At 33.7% G+C, this 21,572-nt stretch overlaps 2 protein-coding genes across 2 annotated transcripts; one reads left to right on the forward strand and one right to left on the reverse strand.

The window, feature by feature from the left end:
• Positions 1-362: 362 nt before the first annotated feature.
• Positions 363-851, reverse strand: LOC140855349 (tryptophan decarboxylase TDC1-like). The gene has a single exon (XM_073251232.1). It carries the CDS (start codon positions 849-851, stop codon positions 363-365), a length of 489 nt encoding a protein of 162 aa, XP_073107333.1.
• A 6,567-nt stretch (positions 852-7,418) lies between these two features.
• Positions 7,419-8,734, forward strand: LOC140855350 (uncharacterized). The gene is made up of 3 exons (XM_073251233.1): positions 7,419-8,088; positions 8,173-8,417; positions 8,498-8,734. Exons 1-3 carry the CDS (start codon positions 7,890-7,892, stop codon positions 8,732-8,734), a joined length of 681 nt encoding a protein of 226 aa, XP_073107334.1. The 5' UTR covers positions 7,419-7,889.
• Positions 8,735-21,572: the final 12,838 nt, after the last annotated feature.

Here is a 21,572-nt window from a genome sequence, read left to right on the forward strand (position 1 = left end):
AGTTTACATTTATTTAGGTCTTACATCATCTCTAGAGCACTACTCTAAAAATTGTAAGATCGTGTCACGTGGCCAAGTCAGATACTGGGTTCGATGCATTATGCATTACATAACCAGTCTAATCCTTACAATATACATATGCGTTACAGCATAAAGCGTACGTATGAATTTGATCGATCATCGAAAAGATAAATATATAGCAGAGAATGAAAGATATGTTAGCTTTATTAAAATAAATTTGTAAGAAAAGTACAACTACATGTCCAAGATTGGGAAGCTATTCTATGCACAGTTGACCACTAAACTGGAACGGACAAGTTTTTTATTCAGAGATAGCATGAAATTAAAAGAAGCGAAGCTCGCTAAAGCGAAAAGAGACCATTGGAGGAAGAAATTTTATCACATGAACCATTGAGTAATAAACCGTCCGCTTTGGCTTGAATCAGCTTCCACGTAGCCTCCACATGCCGCATCTCCGTCAGGGTTGCTCCGATCGCAAACCGTACGACAAACATTCCGGCCACCACGGCATGGGTCATGAAAGCTTGCCCACTCGAGTTCACCGCCTCCAATAGCCTTCGGTTCAACTCCGAAGCATCATCCCTTGGAACCTGGGTTTGAGTCGGAAGCACACCAACGCGAACTTGCACGGCACCACCATCCAAGTAATGCCGGAATTCAGGGCATATACCCAAACTACCGGCATAAGCTGCATCGATGTGATACCAAACGCCATACTCGTTCGCGACTTTCCCCAGCTCTAGTAGTGGATCCACGGCTCCAACAGCGGTGGTACCGATCGTGGCACACAGGTACAAGGGCACCAACCCTTTGGCGATGTCGGCCTCCATGGAGGACCGAACGCTTTTAGCAAAAGCGTCGTTAAATAAAGAAAATACCGACGCTTTTTAACGACGCTAAAAAGCGTCGGTGGGTTCGTTTAATAACCCCCTCCTCCCGTGCCCTAATCTATCTACCACCGCCCCTTTAATTTTCACCCATTCCTCCGCTAACCCCGGCCCATCTCCGCCGCCGGCACCGCACCCGCCGTCCACGCGCACCCGCCGTCCAGCCTCACCTCCGTCCGCCGCTCCCCTCTGCTGCCGCGTCCGTCGACGCCGCGCTCGCGCGGTCCAAGCCATACGCCGTCCGCCCTCCTGGAAGCAGCCACCCGACCGGCCCTCCTCCTCCTCCTTCCCTGTTCGGCTGCTCCAAGCTTCCCACCATCCCACTTCGCTATTCGGCCACCCCAAGCCTCCCATCCGACTCCTGAAGAATCTAAAAACTAGAGGAAAATCGAAGAGAAACAAAGCCTGCTCGGCCGCTCCACAGAAATTTTGAAAGGTAAAATGTTTTTCCCATTTCACTTGTTTTTCTTTTCATTCATTCTTCTTTTCAGAGATCTGATGGGAAGGAGAACACCTGAGAGAGGGAGAGGGGGAGTTCTTAGGTTTCGGTTGGGGTTTGTGTGAGGGGTTTCTTAGGTTTCGTTTAGGGGAAGGCGAACACCTAAGAGAGAGTGGAGCGGAGGGGTTTCTTTGTTTCCGGTTGGTGGGAGTTGTGGTGGTTTGAGTTGGTCCCTTGAGAGTTTAATCATCGTAGAAGAGATCTTAGGGGAAGGAGAAAACCTGAGAGATGGCATTTTGGTTGGCCAGCAGATGGATTTTTGGAATATTGAAAAGATTTTGGCATTCGAACATCTTAACTGCTTCTCTTTACTTTGATGTTACTTTATGAGCTATGTTTGTATGTTATCTCATGACATACATATGTATGCATATGGGGATTTCTAACTGATTCCCCTGGGACGGCCTATGAAAATCTTGTTTTTCTTTCAATTGATCCCATGATAGCTCTCAGATATCAGCTGAAGACAACCATGGAGCACTAAAAATGGAATTGCTGGATACCTGATCCTGTTTGTGCAAACATAAACGACTCAAATCAGTACAGTTGTTGCATTTTGGTTCACACTGCTTGACAGATGTTGAAAGGCTTCTGTTTCAAAATTAAAAAATTAAACTAACCTGAGTGGTGTGAGACCTGATTCTCGGTTGTGAAATGTTAGAACTGTGTGGTGAAGGGCCAAAAATGTTGCCACCAGCATTTTCTTTGTATGCATGTCCAAACTTTCTGAACCGGTCGAGCTCGGGCAAGATGACTGTCCCGAGATCAGGTCGATCTTTCCTTCTCAGTTCTGCACACTTCAAAGCGAGTTTAGCAAATGAAAGATAACTCATTTCTGCACAACAGGGGTTTGGTATCGTTAAATTGTGATATTTCATCATTTTTAAAATTTTAATTATTGATCTTGTATTATTAGATGCTTGGTCGTATAAAGATAACTCATAAATGCTCAAAAGATATATGGAATTGAAATTTTTTTATTTTTAAATTTAATATTTTTTATCCTATATCATATTACATTTTTATCATGTTCAAATGTTCCCATTTAAACCATGAAGCACCCATTGAATTGCATCCATTACAAAAGATCTGCTATTAATGGTCATCATCTGTGATTCAATAACTATGCTCTTCATAAAAAAATATAAAAATTATATAATTTTTTTAATATAAAATTAAAATATAAAAATTGATGGGAGCACATTTTTTTTTGTAAGATAAGACACTTATTTATATGTATTTCTTTATTTACTTATCCAAACGAAAAACATTTATTTATTCACATGACTTTCACAAGGATTTTAGTAGCAAGAAAATAATGAAATATCTGTATATGGATATTAGCATTAAGGATTGAGAATATACAATACTCATCATGCAACATAACGAATTCAAATGAGCATAACTCATTAATCCAGATGAAAGCTTTAATTAACCCATCCGATTCACAAGAATCCATGTGGTGGCAAAACATATGAAAATTAATTATAAAAATTGGCTTAACTACATAAAACACTGAGTAGGTCACTATCTGGTTGGTGTAATAAGTTTTTCATGATCTAAAAAGAGGGGTGAAAAAGAACAGAAAACCAGCACATGATAGCACATAACCAGAATAATATTGAGATTTTTTAAAGATAATGACAAATAAATAAAAAATCTAATATCGAATGATGGTTGGTTCATATGTACTTGTGGAGCGAACGTATAAGTCATGATCATCTTCATCCACACCTCTCCTAAATTATCAAATATGGTAAACATGTATAGCATAAAATAAATGATATAGAGCTAGATCAATTTACAACCACACCCTCTTAGTATCTCTCTATGAGGTTCACCCGAAAATATATAGTACAATTAATTAAGGTTGTGATACATGGTTGATGAATGGATAATTTCATAGTTTCATGAATCCTGATTGATTGCTTATCTGACATGTGGCGCTCGTTATGTGGCTGGACCCTGATATCGTGTGGCCTACGTTATCCTTATCTTCGTGACTGATGAAGACTAAGCATCTGGATTAAGCTGGGCCAAGTTTCTTTGTCCACTACTCCCCAAGTTAATATCAGGTATTAAATCAAGTTAATTATGAATTAATTTTAAAAAGAATTGCATTGCATAGAAACATAGACCCGTCTTTTGATTAATGTACATATTCTATTGTATCCGTACATTTATTTATTTTTGTACGGGTAAAAGAATTATGTACATTGATCAATTGATTGTCCAGTATGGACAGTTTGGAAAATGTGAGTAATTCTATAGGTCATTACCATAATCAAATGGTATGCTGAGGGTTCGGAAAAAATTTCGGATGGTATTTTCTTTTTGTTCTTCCTATACGGAAGAACTAAGGAAAATACTGCCGAAATTTTTTTTGGCTCTTGTTGCATATCATTTGATTTCTGTAATTGACCTATAGAATTAATGCATTTTCTGAATGGGATAGGACCTTCTTTACCTATTAGTTGATGATAGCAAGCATTTACTATGTAAACTTTATCTAGCTGTTATTTTTTTGAATTTTATGAAATGACTGATATTTTTTACTCATTGCATTAATATAGATTGTATAATTTTTTTTATTTTTAGATAAATTGCAAGTTCAGTCATTTTTATCCTACAATGGACAAAAGTTGGATAAATAAACCAAGGAATAGTAAAGAATATTTAGATGGAGTTCATGACTTCATTAAATTTGGTATGGAGAAAAGTAGTTTGAATGGAAAGATTTTATGTCCATGTCGGAAATGTGTAAATAGTTCTTCTTTAGATCCACAAAATGTTGAAGAACATTTGGTATGGAATGGTTTTTTAAGAGGTTATACCGACTGGATTTTTCATGAAGAATCTATGTTGCCATCATCATGTAACCAACCCCTGACTCATTTTGGATCCACTAGCCTAGAAGACAATTCTGCAAGAGATGATGATATAAGGGGTTTGATCACAGATGCTTTTGGATTTGATGTTCAAAATTTAGGAGAATCCAGTAGTATACAAGAAACAGTTGGGATGTTTGATGGATGTACGCATACGGAACGTATGCATGTTGAGGAGCCCATACATACATCTAATGATGAGACAGCTCGTTATCACACCTTAATGAAAGATGCAGACGAAGAATTATATCCGGGTTGTACGAAATTTTTTAAGATTTCTTTTCTTGTACATTTATTTCATATAAAATATTTGAATGGATGGTCTGGAAAGAGTTTTACCATGCTGCTCAAGTTATTAAAGGATGCATTTCCAGAAAGCACTCGTTTACCACCATCGTATTATGAAGCCAAGAAAGTAGTAAAGGAATTGGATCTTGGATACGAAAAGATTCATAGTTGTCCGAAAGATTGTATGTTATATCGGGGTGAAAACGCTAATCAAGAGTCATGCAATGTATGTGGATCTTCAAGATGGATAACATAAAAAGAAGATCGAGACGATGTACTGAATGAATTGGATGCAATGCGGAGTAAAAAGAAACCGGCCAAGGTATTGCGTTACTTTCCTCTTATACCTAGATTGAAAAGGATTTATGCATCATCAAAAACAGCTTCATCAATGAGATGGCATCATGAAGGACGTACAAAGGATGGAATGTTGAGACATCCAGCAGATAGTCTTCAATGGAAAGCATTTGATGATAGGCATCCTGATTTTGCCTCTGATGTTCGCAGTGTTAGGTTTGGCTTAGCTTCTGATGGCTTCAATCCATTTCGGACCCTGAGTTCTACCTACAGCACTTGGCCAGTCGTTTTGATACCTTACAATTTGCCACCGTGGATGTGCATGAAACAATCATCACTTATCTTGTCAATGGTTATTCCAGGAGATAAGGGTCCAGGCAATGATATTGATATTTTTCTACAGCCTTTGATAGAGGAATTGAAATAGTTGTGGGAGGGTGTTGATGCATTTGATGCTTCCAACGGCCAAACATTTAAACTACGGACAGCTTTGTTATGGACTATTAATGATTTTTCAGCATATGCCAATTTATCTGGCTGGAGTACAAAGGGACGGATCGCATGTCCTTGTTGTGGAGATTCAACATATTCAATTTGGTTAAAACATAGAGGTAAATTTTGTTACATGGGACATCGTCGATGGTTGGAAGCAAATCATCCGTTTCGATTTCAGAAAGATTTGTTTGATGGTACTATAGAATTGGGATGTGCCCCTATTCCACCTTCTGAAACTGATGTTCATAGACAAATGGATGGCATCAATTACAGCTATGGTAAGCACTCAAAGTCCTCTAAAAAAAGAGGAAGGGATGATGTTGAAAGCTCAGTGCACGAAGGGTTACCAGAGGAAGTCAGTATCAGTACTATAGATGCAGAGGTGTTTCAAGATCCAGATAATTATTTCGAGGATGAAAATGAGGAAGACACACAGATAGCATCTACACAACAGCCAAGTAAATATTTATGGAAAAAATGAAGTATCTTTTTTGACTTACCTTATTGGGAACATAATCTTATTCGGCACAATCTTGATGTCATGCATATAGAGAAGAATGTTTGCGATAATTTACTTGGAACATTTTTAAACCTTGATGGAAAGAGCAAATATAACATGAAGGCACGTCTTGATTTAAAAGAAATGGGTATCCGACAGGAACTTCATCCTAAAATGCTTGCTAATGATAGAATTTATGTACCTCCTGCATGTTACACAATGTCTGCTCGAGAAAAGGATAATTTTTTGGGAGTTTTGAAAAGTATCAAAGTACCCGATGGATATGCATCAAATATTTCACGATGTGTGCATCTAAAGGATCGAAAACTTTCAAATCTTAAAAGTCATGATGGTCACATATTGATGCAAGATATTTTTCCAATAGCTTTAAGATCGTCATTGCCGAAACAAGTTGTTACAATTGTACTTCGATTATCGTCATTCTTTAAGGCATTATGTTCCAAAGTTATTGATCCTCAGGAACTTGATCAGTTAGAATCTGATATTGCAATTACACTTTGCCAGATGGAAAAAATTTTTCCTCCTGGATTTTTCACTATTATGGTACATCTGCTCATTCACCTAGCTTCAAAAGTTAAAGTTGGTAGACCGGTACATTATAGATGGATGTATCCTATTGAGAGGTATTATTGCAAACCTTAAATCTTTTGATAATTTTATTAGAAACAACAGCATACTGATATTTTAATAAATATTTAATTCTTGAAGGTATCTTGTGCGTCTTAAAGATTATGTGCGAAATAGAGCCTATCCCGAAGGCTCGATTGCTGAAGCATATATTGCGGATAAATGTCTGACATTTTGTTCAAGATATCTTCAAGGTGTAGAGACTATTTTTAGTCGACCTCAACGGCATAATGACTTTGTGGAGAATGCAGAACTGTATAAGTTCTTAACTGCTGGAAAATTCTTGGGAAGAGCTCAAAGTATTGTACTTGATCAAAAATCCTTAGCATAAGCACATCGTTATGTGTTACTTCATAGTGACATAATATCTGACCATCGCAGGTTAGTATATTTAAGGAATGACATCAAAATTTAAATTTTATATTAGATATAATGTTCTAAATGATATATTTATATTTTATGCAGTGAATTTTTAATTTATCAGAGACGAGCCAATCATAACATTCGTCCTAATGCAAGGATTGAACAGCGATGGTTGGTCAAGTTATTCCCTATGTGGCTTTCGAATCAGGTGTGATTTATATTTAATTATGAGATATATTAATTTTTGATACATATTTAATATCAGATAACTCAACAGCACTTTGTCATATCATTTTTTTTTAGGTATCAAAGATGATGGAGACAAATAATTCAGATGAACTAATAGCTCTTGCTCGAGGACCTAACAAGATTGTGAATAGATATAACGGTTTCATAATTAATGGCTTTAAATTTCATACTAGAGAATGGGAGAAATTTAGAAAAACACAGAATAGCGGTGTTATGTGGAAGCGGATGGAAAATCCTATTATGGTGCACTTAAAGATATCTATGAGTTGGATTATTATGGAAAATTTAAAGTAGTACTGTTTAGATGTGATTGGATAGACATAAACTCACCAAGGGGTTTGAAACAAGATGCAAATGGATTTACACTTGTAAATTTTTCAAGGTTGATACACACTGGTGTGTTATTGAAGGATGACCCATTCATTTTTTCATCTCAAGCTCGTCAAGTATTTTATGTACAAGACGCAAAAGATAAAGATTGGTTTACTGTCATCAAAACAAAACCTAGAGACTTATATGATATGGGAAACCAAGTGGAGGATGATGACGATGACACTTATACACAATGTATGCCCTACAATTTTGTGCCAGCTGATGATTTAAATGCTACGACGACGTTGGTTAGAACAGAATTCGAAGGAAACACTACTGCTTGATTGTTACTGGTAATAATTATTTATGATGTATATATTTTGCATTAATTATTATATTATTTTACTCCATATATTAACTGATTCTACCTTTTATTTATATAAATGCTAGGTGATATCATGCGTCGCAGGGGACGATATGCTGGAGTGCAGTTCCAGTTTTCACAGACAGAGGTCGGTACGTCTTCTTCAGTACAGCAGCCTGAGGCCAGTTCAGCTGCACAGCATTCTGAGCCCTGTCCTTCATCATCAGCACAGCACGATCCTCCTGTTCATCAGCCAGATGATGAGATACACGTGCAGGGTATATATTATCTTTCATGTAATTTTTATTTTATTTTATTTTATGTATATTTATGATATAGTTACTTTTATATATTTTTTGCAGACGGATCTGGGAGAGTACGCCCCAGACGCGGACCCACAGTAGTACGAGATGTGTGGCAGATGCGTGAGGGCGAGAGGATTGTTGTGGAGTGCAATCAGCTAGGTCAGCCAATTAAGAAAGCTGCCTGCTTATTGACTTCATTTTTGGGGACTGTTGCTCGGAGGCCTCAGCTATGTCCGTTGGGCTATGCAAAATGGAATGACATGCTTCCAACATACAAAGTTGAGCTCCTCCGAGTTATAGAGGTAATGAATTGATGTTCATACTGTATATTAATTGTTAATCATTTATATAATTTATTTCATTTAACTTTTTTTTTTTATAGAGCAAGTTTGTTCTCCCTCCATCCACTCATGATTTTGTAATGAAGTCTCTCAACCGCAAATGGAAAGAATATAGAGCACAATTGAAGAAGGACTATATGAGACAGGGTATGACAGAGGAGGAGGTTGCTAGGAATTGTCCTCCTGATGTACCCCCTCATCAGTGGATGGAGTTGGTTCATTATTGGTTCTCCGAGAGGGCACAGGTATATTATCTGCTTATTATCTTTTTTTTCTAAATATTTTATAAAAATATTGATTTTTATTATATATTATATATATAATAAGTTCTTTACTTTATTTTACAGACTTATTCTGCTATTGGTAGAGCTGCACGAGCAGCTCAGTCTGTTCCTCATACATCGGGGTCGAAGAGTTATGCACAACTCCGACAGGAGTTTGTATGTTCCTTAAACTTTCATAATTAACTTTTAATTTTTATGTTGAAATATTTATATAACTAATATCATTATGTATCGTGGACCATGTCTGTATCATGATACTCATATATTTTTTTAAATTATTATAACTGTTTGCTTAAAATTAAAATTATTTGTGTAGGTGGATGAGCATGGGAGGAAACCCGGACAAGTGGAGTTTTACCGGATGACTCATACTCATCAGGATGGTACTTTTGTTCGAGATGAGTCGAAAGATTTATATGTACGGCATTATTAATATTCTATTTTTTGCAATGATTTAAATTTAATTTTGTTAGCTATTAATGTATAACTCTTGTTTTCAAAAAAAATACAGGAGAGGGCTACATCTCTCATTGCGGAGCGTGACGACGAGTCCGCAGCATCTACGCAGCAGAGCCGTATCGAGGCCGAGGTGTTCACAGAGTTGATGGGACCAGAGCGCTACGGCCGAGTGAGGGGTTATGGAGTAGGAGTCACCCCCACTCAATTATCTGAGGTTAGTAGATATACGCAGCATGCTGCAGCAGATGCTCAGGATTCACGCGTTCGCAGACTCGAGGCAGAGATATAGGAGATTAGACAGAGTCGTGCCGCTGAGATGGAGGAGATGCGACAGAGCCGTGCCGAGATGCAGGCCATGAGGGGACAGATTGATCGCCTTACATCTTTATTAGAGATGTATGGTCCATCTCAGGTAAACACATAATATTAAATATATATTTTTGTATTAATTTAATAATTTATATATTTTTATTTATAGATATGCAAATCATGCTTTTGATATGTTTCTTGTAGGCTCCTGGCACATCAGGCACCCGTCGAGACTGCGGCACGTCACGTGGAGACAACGACGACCATCCGCCTGCAGATTGATATTATTTTATTTTTATTATATTCTTATATTTATTTATATTACTCTTGATTGTAATGGAGATTAGTACTTTATTTTTATTTATATAAAATAATACCTTTTGGTTTGGTTAAATTTTCTATTTGAGTTTGCTTTTGGTGTGAATGGTGGTGATTGTACAGGTGTGAATGGTGGTGATTGTACAGGTTTATGTTCGAATAATTGATATAATTTTATACAGGAATGTATGTATTCTTTTTTTTTGTATATAAAACCTGTATTTTTTTTTCTCTTAAAACCTTTAACGACGCTTATAAGCGTCGTTAAAATTATTTTAATGACGCTTATAAGCGTCGTTAAAGACAAAAAAAGCCGACGCTTCGAAAAGCGTCTAGGTAGAGTGGAGGTCGCGGAGTCATTAACGATGCTAAAAAGCGCCGTTAAAATTGAATTTTGCGACGCTTTAAAGCATCGTTATAAATTACATTTAACGACGCTTAAAAGCGTCGTTAAAAAAAATTTAACGACGCTTATAAGCATCGCAAAAAACCTAACAGCCGACGCTTCAAAAAGCATCTTGGTAGAGTGGAGGACGCGTTGTCATTAATGACGCTAAAAAGCACCGTTATAGTTTAATTTTACGACGCTTTAAAACGTCGTTAAAAAATAACGATGCTTTTAAAAAGCATCGGCACTTTTCGTCTCCACTCTTACATAGGCGACGCTTTGGCGACGCTTTTTGAAGCGTCGTAAAGGCTATTGGCGACGCTTATTAGCGTCGTAAAATAACCTTAATAGCGTCGTTAATGACCATTTTTACCGTAGTGTTCAGTAGACTATGGGCACGTTTGTCTCGACTTGATCGACCGTCGTTACATATGCATGATATATATATGCAGTGGGTCTTTATTGAGAGAGTAGTTGAGGTCTTTATAAACTTCTCTGGTGATTTTATCTTGCCTTGTGCAGATACTATGAGTCCTAATGGGAAAATCCACTATTAGCCTTTCAGCTTTTTCTCTTAACTTTTCACTTTTTTCCAGTTTTAACTTTTTTTCATATTTTCTTGCTGGGGAGCAAAGGGAGTTGACTGAATCGGAGCTCCCACATGATGGCTATTGTGGTAGAAAGATCAAACTGAGCCAGGTTCGTTGTAACTAGGGGATGATCATGCCATAGACATATAAATATATGAAGGATTGGATTTCTTTCTTAAGATAATGTTTTAACTCACCTCCATCTAGGCACTCCTTTATTATTTTATTTTGTAATTTATCATATTATTAATTATTTGACATTATATTGGTAATTTCTCAAACCATATCTCTCACATAATAACCTAAATCTTTAAATTCTTGATCTTTGGTCCTTAAATCATACATAAGTAGCTTCGCTTTGCGAATTTTCTGCGAGGATCCATTTAAATATTTATTTGATCTCATATTAGCTATATACTAGATAGATTTTCAATACTTACACAATATTAAGAAATCTAGATAATATTTTTTGACTAGCTTTTTAAGATCAAATCTATGGTTGTTACACTTTTAATTCTAAAATAACCTAAGATTGCTACCTTAACAAAGATAATGAATTTTAAGATCACTCTAACTACATTTCTATTTTAAAAGTTAAAATATACCACATTTATAGAAAGAAAAATTTTAATATTTTTGAAATTTGAAAATATGAGTAGAAATATTGCATGGAAACATGTGTATAACATCTTTTTATTAAGAAAGAAATAATTAAATAATTCTAAAAATGACATCTTAGCATATATTGATAACAAAAATTTTTCAAAAAGGGGAAAAGAAAATGGCATATAATGCATAAAATATTAATTAGAGTTAATTATTATATTTTTAAAATATTTGGTTGAGCTATTTTAAATGTTAATAATCATCATTTGTACCTATGTGGCATTATAATTCATAAACCAAAAAAATGCAATAAGGAGTGGGAAAAGGTAATGCATTACTATGGTCAACCATAGATGAGCTTTGCAAATTGTTACATGTTACACTTATTCTATAAATTTATTTTGATAGGAGCAGCATCATTTATTCTGCTGTATCTTTCCAAGGAAGCATGGGCTATGGTATGTGTGTAGAGAGGAAAGAGAGCGAGGCGCGTGGAGCTAGGCTATGCAAGTCCTGGGCCCATGTTGGGTTGTGAATGAATCTAAGGTGGTTCAGGCCTTCTTTTTTGTCCCCTCGATCCTATCCTCTATCCCAAATCTTGTGCTTCTATACTTTTCGAAGGTTATCTTTCCTCTTCTATATAAGCCCGCATCTCTTCGTATAACCCAGCTCGATCAAATATCTTTTTAGCTATTAACAATGTTTGTTATATGATTTGCATTGGGAACAATCCCAATGAAGATGTGGCATTTGGAGAATATGTGGAAGATGATTCAAGCCAAACCTAAGGATATACTGCAAGCCATTAGCTCTTATTGAAAAAATTTCGTCCCTAGATGGATTTTGTTGGATATACTGCAAGCCATTAGCTCTTATTCAAAGTTTTCTATTGACAATGATTGACTATCATATCATGACTCTGATTGCTTATAAGAAAGAGATTTTGAAAATGTTGAATCTTGTTTTCAATATCCTAGCGCCTAGAGGGCTGGACGAGCTGGTGAATACAATATGACTAGTTCTTCTTAGAGTTCTCAGACGGGTTTGCTTATATGAATTGATCTACTCAGAGATGTTAGTCTGACGTACAAAAAAAAAAAGAAAACATCAAAGGTTGTTGGACTTTATATCCAAACTCTCAGAAATTTTGTGGACTTTGGTGATATAAATTGTCATACACTCGATCCGAGATTGTAAGCCACAGGATCACGGCAATTATCGCATGCTCATGAAGAATTCTCCTCATAAGTATGTAAGGTATCTTATCACGATATCATAAAACACGTACAGAATAAAATTTAAATAATTAATATTTAAGGATATTTCTGATAACTAAATCAAATATCTTGTAAAATAATATTACGTAGTCTTACTTCAAATTTTAATAAATATTAATTTAAAATAAAAATATCAAAGTCTATCTTTAGTTTTCTCTTTCATAATGAATCCTCGAGTCAAGCTTATCTTCTAAATCTATAAAAATAGTAAAATATAGAATAATGACCTAAACAGTCCACTAAGTAATGTATATTTTTTTTTTAGATAATTCAAGCAATAATAATATATTAAAAATTAAATATATATATGCATCAATTCAAACTATATAACACTAATCAAAATAAGATATATAAGAATTTATTTTTATTTATAAATTAATTTTCTTCAAAATATCATATTCATCTCGACAGCCATAAACAAAATCAAGGTATCAATGTATAACCTCCACTCATAAGGTATCAAATTATCAATATTTAACCGTTTCACTGATAGAGTATCAAAATACCAGTATTTAACCGCCCCACAAGTAGGATATTAAAGTATCTATGTTTAACCATTCTACTGATGAGGTATCAAAGTACTAACATATAACCTCCACTAACGAGGTTCGATACATAGATTGTGAATCAAAATTCATCTCAAATCAATACACTTTTTCCAAAATAAATTTTATATTTGAAATCAAATAATTCATAAAGTCATACGATATTGAATAAATCATATGATTCATATCAAATTCCATACACTTACCATAAATCACTTAATATTTCAAAAAAAAGATATATTCAGTAATTCAAAATACATACATTAGATTTATAAAATAATGAATAATCGAATATAAAAAAATATTTTATAATTTGCTGATAAGTCTAGAAAATATGCAATATTACTTAACTCACACGTATGTCAATACATCTATTAAATTTCATAATTTTTTTTCAAAATATATAATTCATAGATTACATCGTAGTATTCTATTATAAGACATCTTCTTGTCAAGATAACTATATCGTTATACATAATTGAGTCCAATAATCAGAAAGATTACGAATAATTAAGGAGGACATGATGAATGGTAGTCACATTCAATATTTTTAATCAATATGAGTATGATAATTTTATTCAATCATGATCAACCTAGATGGTTCGAAATCTCTCTGTCGGATCAATATAGACTCAAAGCTATAAGACTCAGACCCTGACTGGTTTCATAAATCAAATGGAGAGAGAATGTTAGCGAAGACAGAAATTAACAAAACCTTGACTGGTTTCCCTTTTATTTATATATAGTTTTTATTTTACCTACATTATTTACCCTAAGGATACATAATATCTTAGGAATTTTGTGAGCTTTGGTGACATAAATACTCCCAAGGAATTAGTACTCCTGCCATTGATGGAACATAAACTTCAATTGACACTAAGGCATAGTTAGGGCCATCAGCACTGCAAACCATAAATTAGGACAACAAATTTCTTGTATTCAGTAATATGGTTTATATCCTATAGCATCTTATTCTGAAAATCCTATCCATGAAGCCACACACATATACACAGATGCAAAGAAACAAGACAGAAAGGGTGTGATATAGGCATATTGCTTTATGTTTGGATCGGTCCATTATTGAGCTAGTATATGGACCTGATCCAACCAATAATTTCATTGACTAATTAGTGTCTAGGGTGTTGAAAAACATATTTCCATTCTCTTGTCATAAAAGATCTAGGTTCAAAATTCCAAACTTTTCTTTCTTATGTCCATTTTTTTTTTGTTGTGGGGGGGGGGGTGTTGTTTGGAAATAACATTCATGACTTTTTCATCCTCTACTTTCTTGATCCACAACTGGTCCTTGATAGGCATTTGGTGAGAATTTTTTTAGTCATACAAATATATAGACTTCAGAAAAATTATGAGTTTGTGTTTAGAATAAGATCCAATACTGCTCTCTCTCAAAGACAAAAAAAAAAAAGAGTGTACAAAATAGGGCAAAAAAAAATGGTACAGCTTAGTGATTCTCACTACATCTTCACATATAAAATATTCAACTTTCAATTAATTATTTTTTTTTTGTTTGGGGGGGGGTTGTTTGGAAATAACATTCATGACCTTTTCATCCTCTACTCTCTTGATCCAAAAGTGTTCCTTGATAGGCATTTGGTGAGAAATTTTTTAGTCATTCAAATATATAGACTTCAAAAAAATTATGAGTTTGTGTTTAGAATAAGACCCAGTACTGTTCTCTCTCAAAGACCAAAAAAAAAAGAGTGTACAAAAAAGGGCAAAAAAATGGTAAAACTTAGTGATTCTCACTACATCTCAACAAATAAAATCTTTAACTATCAGCTATAAATTAATTAACATTACTAGATATCTTAATCTAGTCACTTTTCAAAATAAAAGAAATCTTTGTAGGGGTGGCAGCTTTTGTTGCTGACCATTTTGGCGATTGGATCTGGAGACAAGATAGGGACTGTCCATTGTGCTTGTGAAATTTTTTGTATCTTGACCTTTTGGGTTGCTCTCGCATCAGATTGATGTGACTATCTATTTATATATATATATAAAAAATCTTTGCCTTCTCTCTTGATGTGATAAAACATGGTGAATGTGCAAGAGGATCATTTTATATACATCAAATGTATGACAATCATTCAAATTCTTTGGGTATGGGATAATAAGCAGTCATTAATTAAATATATCATCTTGGTATTCTAATCATTCAAATTCTTCTAGTGCCTATCAGAGTACTCCTCAGTACTCCACGGATCGCAGAGGGCTTCCTATATGTCCGCTCGCATCCAATGATCTGTGTAAGATTTTTAGTCCGATGGTGACTGCGAACTGAAGTGCTTTATGGTGGACTGTCAAAGACTATATAGCTCATCCTGGAACCTCTGCATGGCCACCTCCTCAAAGGTCCGACGACCAACCTCCTCATCCTGAGGAGTCTTGAATCAATAGTACCTCTATAAGTAGAAGCAATCGTGTATTGATAAATAGAATACAAATCTATCATGAATTTAAAAATTAAATATTTTTGACTTATCAAGAACATCTTTCAGGCTGCATCACGAGCCTACGATGGCCAAATAGAGAACTTGTTCATCAGCCCCAACATCAATCGTCGGATGATGATGGTAACCACACGAGGCACCTCAAGCTTTGTAAATGTGCTGCAAAATTTATTTTGAACAATAAATGTTATATTCTAAAATGATTAAAATTACTTCGATGATAGTCCAATTTTGAATCCCTACCGTCGAAGATAGTAGGGCTACTCTCATCGAAGAGCTTTCCAAAGTAGTTCCATCTCTTGAGAACAATATTAATTTAAATAATATTATTAATATTATTATTTAAATTAATAATATTATTAATTTAAATATTATTAATATTAATTTAAATAATAATATTAATATAAATTTAATCATAATAAGTAGCTTCGCTTTGCAAATTTTCTATGAGGATCCATTCAAATATTTGTTTGGTCTCATATATATCAGCTATGCACTAGATGATTTTGGATACTTACATAACATTAAAAAATCTAGATAATAGTTTTTGACTAGTTTTTTTGGATCGGTTCTGTGGTTGTTATATTCTCAATTCTAAAATCACCTAAGATTGCTCCCTTTACAAAGATAAAGATTTTTGAGATCACTCTCACTATATTTCTATTTTAAAAGTTAAAATATACAACACTTATAGAAAGAGAAATTTTGTTATTTTTGAAATTTAAAAGTATGCAGAGGAGAATTATTGCATGGAAACATGGGATATAACATCTATTTAGTAAGAAAGAAACAATTAAATAATTTCAAAAATGACATCTTAGCATATATGGATAGCAAAAATTTTTAAGTAAAAGGAAAAGAAAATGGCATATAATGCATTAGAGTTAATTATTATATTTTAAATTATTTGGTTGAGCTATTTTAAATTTTAATAACCGCCATTTGTACCTATGTGGCATTATAATTCATAAACCTAAAAAATACAATAAGGAGTGGGAAAATGTTATGCATGACTTTGATCAACAATAGATGAGCTTTATAAATTGTTACATGTTGCACTTATTCTATAAATTTATTTTCATAAGACCGCTGTCATTTATTTTATTGTATTTTTGCAAAGAAGCATGGGCTACGGTGTATGCGTGGAGAGGAAAGAGAGCGAGGTGTGGGGAGATAGGTCATGTAGGGCTTGCGCTAATGTTCATTTGCGCTTGATTCCAAGGTGGTTTGGGGCTTCTTTTTTTTCCTGATCCTATCTTTCCTTATCTCATATCTTGCTTTTCTATACTCTTCAAACATTATCGTTCTTCTTCTATATAAGACGGCATCTTTTCATGTAACCCAGCCTGGTCAAAAATCTCTTTGGCCATTAATAATGTTTGTTGTATGATTTGCCATAGGAACAACCCTAATAGAGATGCGGCATTTGGAGATTGCGTGGAAGCTGATTCAAGCCAAACCTAAGGATATACTACAAGTCATTAGCTTTTGTTGAAAAAATTGTCCCTAGATGGATTTTGTTGGATAAACTTCCTAGCTATAGTTTACTTCAAAGATTTCTATTGGCAATAATGATTGACAATCATATCATGACCCTGGTTGCTTATAAGGAAGAGCTTTCGAAAACTTTGAATGTTGTTTTCAAAATCCTAGCCAAGAGGACTGGATAAGCTAGTGAATGCAGTGTGGCTAGTTCTTCCTAGAGTGCCCAAATTGGTCTGCTTACTTGAATTGATCTACTCATAGCTGTTAGTTCGACCTAGAAATAGAAGAGAAAATATCAAAGATCGTTGGACTTTATATCCAAACTCTTAAAAATTTTATGAGCTTTGATGACATAAATTGCCATGTTCCTGATCCAAAATCATGAGTCATGAGATCACGGCAATCACCGCATACTCGTGAAGAGGTCTCTCCACAAGCATTTAAGATATCTTATCATGATGTCATAAAAAAGTATGGAACAAAATTCACATAATTAATATTCAACTTTAATTCTATTAAATAAATCAAATGTGCTACAAAATAATATTACATAGTCTTGCATCAAATTTTAATAAATTTTAATTTAAAATAAAAATATCAACATCTATCTCTAGTTTTCTCTCTCATAATGAATCTCCAAGTCAAATTAGTCTTCTGAATTTATAAAAATGATAAAATATAGAGTAATAAGCTAAATAGTTCAATAATTAACGTATATCTTTTTTTAAATAAATTAAATAATAATAATATATTAAAAAATAAATATACATATGCATCAATTCAAATTATAGAGCACTAATCAAAATAAGATCCATATGAATTTATTTTCATTGATAAATTAATTTTCTTCAAAACATCATGTTCATTTCGACAGACATGAGCTAGATCAAAATACCAATGTATAACCTCCACTAGTAGGGTATCAAATTACCAACTTTTAACTGTCCCACTAGTGAGTATCAAAATACTAGCATTTAACTGCCCCACTGGCAAGGTATTAATGCATTAGTGTTTAACCGCCCCATTGACTAATTCGATACATAGTCAAATTGTGAATCAAAATTTATCTCGATTCAATATATTTTCTTCAAAATAAATTTTATATTTCAGATCGAATAATTCATAAAGCCATGTGATATCAAATCAATCAGTATGATTCATATCAAATTCCATACACTCGATCATAAATAACTTAATATTTCAAAAAAAAAGATATAATCGATAATTCAAAATACATGCATCAGATTTATAAAATAATGAATAATTCAATATAAAATATTTTATAATTTGCTAATAAGTCTAGAAAAAGTGCAGTATTATTTACCTCACACGTAATGCAATAAATTCATAAAATTTCATAATTTTTTTTCAAAATCTTTGATTCATTGATCATATCGCAGTATCCCACTATTGGATATCTTCTTATCAAGACAATCATACCACTATACATAATTAAGTTCAATAATAAAAAAAGATATAAATAATCAAGAAAGATATGATGAACAGTATATCACATTCAACAGTCCAAATCGATCTGGGCATGATAATTTTATTCGATCATAGTCAACCAAGATGGTTTAAAGTCTCTTTATCAGATCAACTTGGACTCAAAACTACAGGACTTAGACTCTTGATGGTTTCATCAATCAAGTAGAGAGAGAATGTTAGAGAAGAGAAAAATTAATAAAATAGAATAAAACTATCTCAATCGATCCAATCAAGATGATTTAAATAAATTATGATTGAACTAGTGTACGTATGGTCCAATAAAAATTATGGATAATCGAATCATGAAGAATCTAGTCTAATCAGGATCGGTACTAGCATGCTGCCTGACGACTATGGGTGAGAATCCTTTTTATTAGGATTGGATCAAAATTATTAAGAGTAATCCTTTTACTAAATCAATCCTAGAGAGAAATCTATGAAGAGAGAGGAAGAATCTAGAGAAAAAAAATTCTAAAGGAAGAAACTAGAAAGTGAAAATAGGTAGAGAAAGTGGAGAGAGAAATAATTTTGAGAAAAGAAAGAGAGAGGGATGAGAGAAGAGAGAAACTCTCTATTCTTTTTTTTTTCCTTTTTCCTTTTACCTTCTTTCCTTTTTTTCCTTTTTTTTTCTCTTTCTCTATCAGTGGAAGAGGGGACTTTTCATTTCCCTTATTTTTTGAAATTAGGAAGCTTCTCCCCAATGGTGGTGGTAGCTACAGATGTAGGCTATAGAGATGCAGATAGGAAACCATAGATTGGCGGTCGACGGTGATGATTGGCATCGAAAACTCTAGAAAATGGATGAAAATCAATGCAAAGATAGGGGAATCGATTCGAGCCTCCTTTTTGATAAAATTCAGCAAATCATCGATCGAAATCAAGATTTTAAAGGCTAAAGAACGGAGAAGAGAGGGTTAATCAATGTTTGCCTGCCTCTTACCTGACTTTTTTGATGATTGTTGACTAAATTGGACTCCTTTCCAGCTTCAATTTCAACTCCAATTAAGAGTCCAATAGAAGGAAGTTTTCTATCATTTTTTTTTGGGATTGCTTTAAGATTCGTGTCGTTAAATTTTTTTGCTGGATTGAGGTATCTTTCTTCCAAAAAAAAATTTTATTCTCGAAATTTTTCTTGCACAAGTCCTCAAAAATTCAAAATTTCTTTTGCCTCAAGTCGGTCATCCTCTAATTTGAGGATCGAATCTTTCATTATCATACTTTTTAAATCAAATTACTATTATGATCAATTTTAAAAGAATTCAAACCACTATACATTCGCATTGCACTCTGATTTAAATTCATCAATATATTCATCTCAAATCTATGTTTCTAAGTAATAAAAGTAATCATCTCAATTTTTTTGGTGTTTATCCACCTACACCCGTACATAATTAACAAATTAAATTAGATAATTAATTAATCAATATATATATTTTTAGATGGTTTAGAAAAATTTGGGAAGAAAAAATGTTGGGGACAAAAGTGAGGATCTCGATAAACCCCAATAGGAAATTTTAAAAAATTAATTTGATTTATTTTATAATATTAATTTAATATATATAGGAGAACAGTCTATCGAACAGGAGGGCATCGAGTAGGATTTTGACATGCATCCAGAACATAAAGCAGTGAGTCTGTTTTGTCACTGATAGAGGTAAGAATCTTTGTACATGATTACTAAATATAGATATATACCATTTTACTATTAGATTTGCTTGTATTGATGGATTTATCAGGATTGAGATATAATCGTTTCTTGAATGATTTTTTGGTATGATTTACATCATTTATTGATTATGTATATGTATCAGTGGTTGATATTGCGGTTATATGGATATGACATTCTTTCTCGGATCATATTGAAAATTTAAAAATTGTTTGATAAAAATAACATAAAATTAATGCAAAATAAAAAGATGAAAAATATATGGTTTGGATTAGTCTCGTCATAGAATAGCTCGTCGGGAGCATATACGTGGAACAGTTTTTTCAGACTTATATTTGGATCAGCCAGCCTGAAGCTTGTGCCTGGAACAGTCTGCCAGGAGCTTATGTCTAGGACAGCCCCTACAAACTTTCATACGTAGGACAGTCAGCCAGGAACTCATGCTTGAGACATCTTTGATGGGCTTATAAGTAGAAATTTGATCGGATAGAGACTGAGGTAGAGCCTTAATTAGTCCAAAGCCAAAAAGAATGAAGGTTACCAAGCTGAAGTTGTGGAAAGATGAACCAGATGTTAAGATCATGTAGATTAATACTGAATAAAGACCTCACTTGAGTTATTATGTATTCAATGCATGTTTATGCCAATTTTTGAGTTATTATATATATATATATATATATATATATATATATATATTATGAGTTTTTATGAAATTGTATTGATATTTATATATTTTTCACTACATCCATTATTCTAATATAGATGTACAGTGATTTTTACTGAGTTGAAGAAGCTCATATTCTTTTTGCAATTTTGTTTTCAGAATCACAGGATGCTTAGTTCGGATAGGTTAGGTGAGAGAAGTCAACTATTGAAGTTTTTAGTAATTTAGCTAGTTTAAACTTTTTAATACTAACGAATATTTGAATTATTGTATTAGAACAAGTTTACTATTTGATTTGGAAGAGTGACTCGATTGATATGTTTGATATTTATTTAATTATTTAAAAATATTTGAGTTTATATTTATTTAGATCTTATATGATCTCTGGAGCACTATTCTAAAAATTGTACGACCGTGTCATGTGGCCAAGTCAGATATTGGGTTCGATGCGTGATGCATTACATAATCAGCTTGGTCCTTACAATATATGTATGCGTAGCAGCATAAAAGTGTGCGTATAAATTTGATCGATCGCCGAGAAGATAAATATATAGCAGAGAATAAAA

The sequence above is a fragment of the Elaeis guineensis genome, chromosome 2, assembly GCF_000442705.2.
Source record: "Elaeis guineensis isolate ETL-2024a chromosome 2, EG11, whole genome shotgun sequence".
Taxonomy (NCBI): domain Eukaryota; kingdom Viridiplantae; phylum Streptophyta; class Magnoliopsida; order Arecales; family Arecaceae; genus Elaeis; species Elaeis guineensis.